Source organism: Trachymyrmex cornetzi, unplaced genomic scaffold (assembly GCF_001594075.2).
Source record: "Trachymyrmex cornetzi isolate Tcor2-1 unplaced genomic scaffold, Tcor1.1 scaffold59, whole genome shotgun sequence".
NCBI classification, from domain to species: Eukaryota; Metazoa; Arthropoda; class Insecta; order Hymenoptera; family Formicidae; genus Trachymyrmex; species Trachymyrmex cornetzi.
In genome coordinates, this window is record NW_017299903.1 from 835308 (window position 1) to 843738 (window position 8431).

The 8431-nt window shown below is 31.9% G+C and overlaps 1 protein-coding gene across 12 annotated transcripts in view; it reads right to left on the reverse strand.

The window, feature by feature from the left end:
- Positions 1-8431, reverse strand: part of shi (dynamin-1 shibire) — a 100730-nt gene that overhangs the window by 52682 nt on the left and 39617 nt on the right. For 9 of the 12 annotated variants that reach the window (XM_018515720.1, XM_018515721.1, XM_018515715.1 and 6 more), the window contains exon 10: positions 6525-6551. The exons of the other annotated variants lie outside the window; for them this stretch is intronic. In XM_018515720.1, the coding sequence (XP_018371222.1) occupies positions 6525-6551 (27 nt within the window). The remainder of the gene's footprint in view (positions 1-6524; positions 6552-8431) is intronic. 12 annotated transcript variants of the gene reach the window in all.

The following is an 8431-nucleotide window of genomic DNA, read 5'->3' on the forward strand; positions in this document are numbered from 1 at the left end:
CAGTGAAATACGCTATGAGTCAGAACGTCACGTGACCGCCCAGCGGCTCGGCCGTGCGGTGGTGGAGGTCTCGCGCCGGAATCGGCCCGAAATGTGCAAATCCTTGCGACCACTGTTATACAATATACAATATGTATTTTTATAAATTTCAATTAGTGTGACACATTTACCGAGCATTTATTATGGATATAGCAGTGGATACTACTCGATATTTTATATATTCATGAGATGTTCAAACCTGAACGACAATACTTTGAACTTTGAACGACATTAATTTCTTCTTCTCGTTCAAAGCACATTTCTTCGAAAGAAGTATATAGCTAAATTGTAAGCGTTCTAATTTTATGTAATTGTATAAATTTTTATGTAAGCGTCCGTTAATTTTAATTTTAATTAGCATGCGTCTAAGTCGTTAAATGTTTTTAGGTAACAATTTTGAGTTATCATTTTTATTTTTCATCGAACATTGAAAATGATCTAATGTAAGATCGAAACGTCTGTTTTGTAATTTTAAGATTTATTAAAATTAGCAACTGACAACTGCCTATTGGTCTAAGCCCTTTGTCGAAATATATATTTTATTTATATTTTTAAAAAACACTTTTTATGTTCAACAGTATCTCTCCGGAGGGGGGGGGGGCAGTTTCGAATTACCCTGGGACAGTTTTGAACACGTTGCAAAAAAAGAAAGATAAATTATTTCTTATGTACTAATTTATTTATTTATATGAATAAAAACCTCTTTTTTAAAAATATATTAAAAGTTGAAAGACAAAAATTAAGAATTTGTAATGATTATGATAATCAAAATAAAATTAAAAACATAATAAATTTTGATCTTAAATTATCAAGATGTTTCAAATAGACTATCTCTCTTAACTCTTATAATTCCCTCTTATAAAAAACTTTTATAAAGCGATTTCTCAAGATATCGCATATTAATCAATAAGAATGTGCGTAACACTATCATCACAAAAACTCGATAATGAGTGATGTTTTCCAGCAAGCGACACAGTGTAACACAGATCATGTCATCTTCATTTAACATTAGCAAATAACAAGGATGTAATGATTCAGTGTGTTACACTGTGTCATCTGTATCTCTTGCTGGAAATGTCGGACAATCCGGGAGATTAAGAAAACCATGTCACATGATCCAGGTTCTACTGTATACATGTACTGTATATAAATTGTAGGTTACAGGCTGCGTTCTTGGGTATCTTGCGATAACTATTAAATGTGGGAAGATATTTAAAAAAATTGTGTATTTGTACCTGTTATATTGTCGAATGCAATTACAAATCTGCAGTATAGAGCATTCCTTATCCTTATGTTTGCGTTATAAATCTTTTAATAATATGTAGATCGTGTCCGACGCTCATCAACTCAAATGTAACCTTTATCGTGTGTATCTATGGCTGCGTTCAGCAGAACACAACAGTTTCGCAACCATTTTATAATTGTCTGCTGAGATAGGATCATTCCTCTTGATCTAAAAGCATAACCCAATCAGCACGAAGAAAACTTTCAACAGTTGCAAAATAAACGTTCTGCTGAACGCAGCCTACGACTCACAAAGGACTGAAGCTTATGGCACATACAAAAACATAAGGCAATAACACGTAAACAGTAAACAAATTGGCTAATCACAGTAAAAACCATAAAGCATCGTCTACAATGAACAGTAACAGTAGAGGCTGCAGATACGTCGAAAGTAAGCTGGTTTTCTGATCTAGCCAGTAATGGTTATTTCGTGTCTACAGCCTCTACTGTTACTGTTCATTGTAGATGACCTACGTTTTTTATATGTGCCATGAGCTTTATAAGAGCTTGTGTAGCTTGCGATAGTCGCGACTGAAATGTTCTAAGGTGCCCCGTTTTCTTTGTTCAAATCTACCCCTATCAGTCATATTGAAAAAATATCTTATTTTGTTTACCAGAATATTGATAAAAACCAAATATTTCATCTTTATTATGTAGATACAAACGTAAAAAAAAGACATAGCACAACAAAATGTTAATTATTTAACGGTTTAATTTTAAGATGCTTACGTGTGCGAAACGAAACATTTAGTACAAAGGCACAAAAACACAAAATGCTTCTAGATTAGATTAACAATTGCAAGGGAAGCACCGAGTGGCTTGCCGCTCAGTGCGATCTGTGGATCCGAAGTTCGATTCTATCTGCGTCCCGCATACGCGATTTTTCGTGTTTGCCGTTCGGATTCGGCGTTAAACTGTAGGTCCCCTCAAGTGTTGACAAATTCTAAACAGTAAGAATGCAACTACTATCAAATGCAAAAATATAAGTGAGCCTCTATCCCCGAAGAGGCTCTAAAACTAAAATTGATATGCATGGTACTGTGATCCCTATGGTCGGAAAACCAAACAGGGGAATTTACCAAAAGCAAACTGCAAGACGGCAGCTACTACTTGACGGTTATCTGTGACTGTATTGTCATTTCAAAAATTATGATTTTTAATCGCAGAAAAAAGGATAGTTCATTTTTAATTTGTAAAGTTCAAAACTGCCCCTGTAGAAAGCTGCCCCTCTCTCCCCTGTATATACAGGGTGTCCCAATAACTATTAGCACCTGAAATATCTTCTATAAGGTTCAGAGGAAAATTTGTATAATCAAAATTCCACGATATGAAGGGATCTATCATAGGACGATATTTGTCCTGATGGAGGTACTTAAGAAATTTTAAGGTCAACTTCATTTTTAAAAATGAAATTATATGATTTTTTTTACGTAATACGATTTCTCTGATTATTCTGTGTACAAAAGTATTAAGGTAAAAGAATCGAAAAATTAATAGTTTACGAGATATTTTATATTTCATTCTGGCACATATTGACATAAAATGTTAAATAAATCGTAAATTATTAATTTTTTGATAATTATTCCTTAATATTTTTATATACAAAATAATGAGATGAATCAATTGATGGAAAACATAGTTGCTAATTTAAAAAGTTATCCTTTTTGCATATATATATTTTTTTTAAATTCATCTTCTCATTATTCTATTTATAAAAGTATTAAGGTACGATTATAAAAAAATTAATAATTTACGAGTTATTTAACTTCATTTTATGTCAAAATATGCCAGAATAAAATATAAAATATCTCAAAGTCAGTACTCGCAAAGATCTGTACATTTTGGGCTGATTCCAGCGAGTGACTCCCACTATCGCTCGAGGCTCGGCGGCCGAGCGTTCATCTGACGCACTGACTTAGGAGCGTTCCTATACCAAAAGTATATTGCGAGCACACCTTCCGCCAAATTATTTATTATTGAAACATGTTTTTTATTAAATAATTTATTTCTATTAACATAAAATTTTCTAGTTAATTTATTCATTGTTCCTTAATGATATACTATACTTATATCTTAACGTAGTTTTCTAATACATTACATAGGTAATTACGATAACGCACATTTCGACAATAGCTTTCCATATCACCCGTTAATTTAGGTATATAGACTCTATATACCTAAATTGACCGTTTCTATTTTCTTTGGTCCTTCATTCCTTTTGTATAAAACAATATATATAATTTTGCTTTCCTGCCAAGCCACATTCGAGTATTTGATTCTTGTTTTTGCGGAATAGGCCTACTGGGGAAACCACATTTTAAAAAACGCATCTTACAATAGTACCTCACGGGTGATGTGGAAAGCTATTGTCGAAATGTACGTTATCATAATTATGTAATAAATTAGAAAACTACGTGAAGATATAAGTATATCATTCAGGAACAATGAATAAATTAACAATAGAAAATTTTATGTTAACAGAAATAAATTATTTAATAAAAAACATATTTTAATAATTTGGCGGAAGGTGCGCTCCTAGTATATTTGTGGTATAGGGATGCTCCTGAGCCAAAGCGTCACGTGAGCGTTCGGCGGCTCAGCCGCAGTGATGCACATCTGGCTTCCGGGCACCACGAGAGTGGTGGGACTGATTCTCGTGGTGCCTGGGGCCTGGGAGCCAGATGTGCATCACTGCTCGGCCGCCGAGCCTCGAGCGGTAGTGGGTAGTGGGGGGCGCTCGCTGGAATCAGCCTGAAAGTGCAGATCTTTGCGAGCACTGCCATAAAGTTTATTAAGTTATTAGTTTTTTGACAGTGTTGCCGTTTTTAGTACAAATGTATTTTTTTAATACATTTTGATCTATTTTAGTACGTCATTACAAAATGCCTTAAATCTATTACATTTTCTTGATCCAATAAACGCTTTAAGAGGAAATCATACATCAATTGTTCCTCTCGTTAAGCAATTTCCTAATTGCGTTACATTAAATGATTTGGAAGCTCTTAATTTAGAGTGAAAATTATTACCAGAATATAAGAAAAAATGGTCACATTTTGAAAAATCTGAACAATTTGGAGTAGAAGTAGGTTCAATAAAAATAGGAAATGAAATGGTTTTCCCAAAATTATTCGAATTTGCTACAGCAATATTATCTCTACCTCATAGTAGTGCAACAACGGAACGTGTTTTTTCTAATCTTAATCTGATAAAAACTAAACTCAGAAATAGATTGCATATATAATTATGTAGTGCTCTTTTGCATGTCAAAGAAATCTTAAACAATACAGAGTGTTGTATACGGGAGCCTTCACAAAAATTATTGAAATTTTCAAGGCATACTTTTACAAATAACAATGAAAATGATTATGATGAGATATTACAATAGTTTTGTTTGTATACGTAATAACAGACAATATGATTGTGATTAATATGACCTAAGTCTTTATTTTATTTTAAAAGGCTACGTCTGTTGCAATACATTAATATTATATTTTTATTTTATTTTAAAAGGCTACCTTCTGTTGCAATATATTAATATTATATTATATTATGATAAATTTAGTAAGCGAGATTAAAATATATATGTGTACGTATGTATATATGCTGTATGTGTATACGATATATACATATATATATGTATATGTGTGTAATAAGACGCTAAAGAAATATTTAAACTTTATTTCACCGAAATTATAATAAAACAATATTATTAACTATATGTACTAAATTGTAAATCAAATTGTAAATAAAATAATACATATATATTTATATACATATTACGTATGTACGTATGTACGTATGTACATACATATGTAGGTATGTACATATTTAAATCAATAATAAGTATATATTTATATCTGTACCTATTTTATTTCATGCTTTTTCTCTTTTTTTTAGTACATTTATGATCCTAGTGTACTAGATGTTACATTTTGCCACCAGGTGTAAGTACGTTTTAAATTTTCGTCGCGGCAACACTGTTTTTTGATATCACTATCTTAATACTTTCAAGCAATAAGAATCTTACTGGATCATATATTTAAAAATTCGACAAATGAAATAGAAGTAATAGTCATAACGGTCAAAGCTAGATCTTCAATGCTTAAATAATCCAATTTAAATTACTTCTACTGTATAAGTCAGGGTTGATGATTATCCGTTTATCCGGGTATCCGAGATAGAAATAGATCTGATATAAAATATCCGATTAAAGCGGATCTTTCGGATCCGAATCTGTTTCAAACTGTTTAGATATCCGAACCGTTAAAGTTTAATGATTAAACCGTTTATTATTCGGATTTCGGATTTCAATATCTTTCTCTATATACACAGGATGTGTATATATGTATGAAAAAGCGAAAGAGTGAGGACGCGCGCGCGCGCGAGAGAGAGAGAGTGAGGGAGGGGGGGGGGGGGGGAGCGGAGATGAGAGCGTGAAAAAGGGCGAGAAACAGTGAGACCGAGAAATAGAGTGTGCCTTCCAACAAGCGACACAGATGATGGTGTGACACAATGGATCATTATATCCTTGTTGTTTGCCAATATTAGACAAAGATGAGGTGATCACTGTGTTGTACCGTGTCGCTTGTGGAAGGCGCGCGCGCACACGCACGCACGCACGCACGCGCTTTTTTTTTAATTAGAAAGATGTTAATATGCTGAAAAACTAAAAATAAATTTAATACTTCGATATTCAGAATAATTAGAGGAATCATATTATGTAAAAAAAATCATACAATTTTACTTTCAAGAAGGGGAGGGTGACCTTGAAGTCTAAAAAAAGACATTGAGAACATTTTTTAGTCATCGTAATATGTGCCCCTTCAAATCGAACAAGATCCTATGTGATATTTTCTGGTATCACCAAAACAATGGAGATATTTTAAATGATCAAGTTAGAGGAAAACACTCTGTATATGTATACTATGTATGTGTGTATATGTACTATACTGTTTTAAAATAATTAAAATGTTATTAAATAAAATATTTAAAAAACAATAATAATCAATAGTAAAATAATTAAAATGTTTATTAATTAGGCTAAAAACTACTAAAATTTGGCTCAGTATAGTAATGTTCCAACTTAAAGACGCAGTAAGATATCAAAAGGATAAGCGTAAGATATCAAAAAGAGCGTGAAAATGAGGAGGGGGTAAAAATGTTGTGTAAATTTTTGTTGAAATGTACTTTAATATTCTTACCTTGCATTATGGCTACTGGTTGCAGCGCTGCCGATATAATTAAATCATTTTTTTAATTGTGAAGTTTGAAGAAATTGATGAGAAAAAAGAAGTATATCTCAGGATAAGGTCATATTATTTTAATTAGGATAAGGCACACATAGACCGGTATCCATAGTCTGTTTTTAATTTCAAGACCGCCTCAAGCAATGTCTTAAGATGCAAATACGGCTCTATGATTGGTTTATGATATCTGAAGCACTAGTTTAAGATCATCTCGAAGTTTGAACAACGTCTATGGATTCTGGCCATAATCTCATACATTTAAAAAGTAATATAATGTGTGTTACAATTTATAATCTAATTTTACTTCTTATTAAAAGTTATGTAAAGTAGGATATTATATATATAGTAAGTAGGATATATATAAATTATTATACTATATATATATATATTATATAAAGTAAGATATTATATATAAAAAGGATTTCAAAGATACTTTTGTATACTTTTGTATAAAAGTTGTATGCCTTGTCCCCATTAACAATAATGTCAAGCAAATTTATGATACTTAATTTTCAGCAATATTATTATTAAATTTGTATATTCTTATTATACTTATTCTGTTATATGCTTAAGGGAGAAGAGGTAGTTTTGAACACTTTTTCTTCTCAGGCTGATAAATTACTATGTAATGAAATTATTTATATTTCTGTTGTGCTAGCAATTACTACAGATATTGATGTATAATAATAAATCACATTATCCACAACAAATATAACAATATATATATTTTATTTATATTATAAAAAAGCACTCTTTATGTTCAAAAGTAACTCTCTTGGGGCAGGGGGGGGGGGTAGTTTTGAATTACCCTGGGACAGTTTTGAACGCATTGTAAAAAAGAAAGATTAAGCGTTCCTTATATACTAATTTAATTATACAAATAAAAGCCTCTTTTTTAAAAATATATTAAGTTGAAAAACAAAAATTAAAAACTTTTATTAATTATGCAGTATAAGGGATTATCCTGTAATGACCTTGACATGTTGTCCAAGATCATGACCCGTAGTGACCTTCGACAAATTTTAGCCGTCGCCCATTATTCCTTAAAAAGTTATTAACAAAAAAGTTTATCAATAAAACCTAACTTTTTGACATGACAACGCTCCGATGAAACAAATTCCCTGCTTTAACAGCGCAAAATATTTTCTTATACAGTTTCTTATATAATTTTTGTGTCTTTAGAGTACAGAATTTGTCCGAATTTCTATGCTTATATGTAGAATCTTACGACTATAATCTATATAGTGTGAAGATATAAAAAGAATATTTTTGCTAAATATGTTTTTGTTTATTTGATTCATTCAATATTTATATTTTGAGATATTGGGTATTCTTTAGCCATTATGTTAAGGAAAGCGTCGTTCATGTGTATGAAACGCTTTACAGTTACAGTGTTTCGCAAAATGTTAGATTTAAACTTCTATTCATATAAAAGAAATGGAAAAGATATCAATTATACATAAAATATTTTCTGCCTTACAAATACAAATTCTTTGTTTTAAAACCATATCTTTTTATGAAGTTTTTTTGTTAACTACTTTTTAAGAAACAACGAGCGACGGCTAAAATTTGTTCAAGATCACTCAAAGTCATGATTTGACAACATATGTCAAGGTCATTGTAGGGTAGTCCTTTATATTGCACAATTACTATGGCCCGGATGTTCGGGCGCGATCCCGGGTCGCGCGTGGAGCACCACTGCGTGCCAATGAGTCGAACCATAGACATATAAGATAAACCCAGCATCCGTATACTTTTCTATAGTATATGCTGGGTTTGGCAGAACGGTGCGAGAGGCAAAATATCGGGGCAATCTGTCCTTCTCTGCGCGCGCATCTTGACAATCTTAACAAAATCAAAAT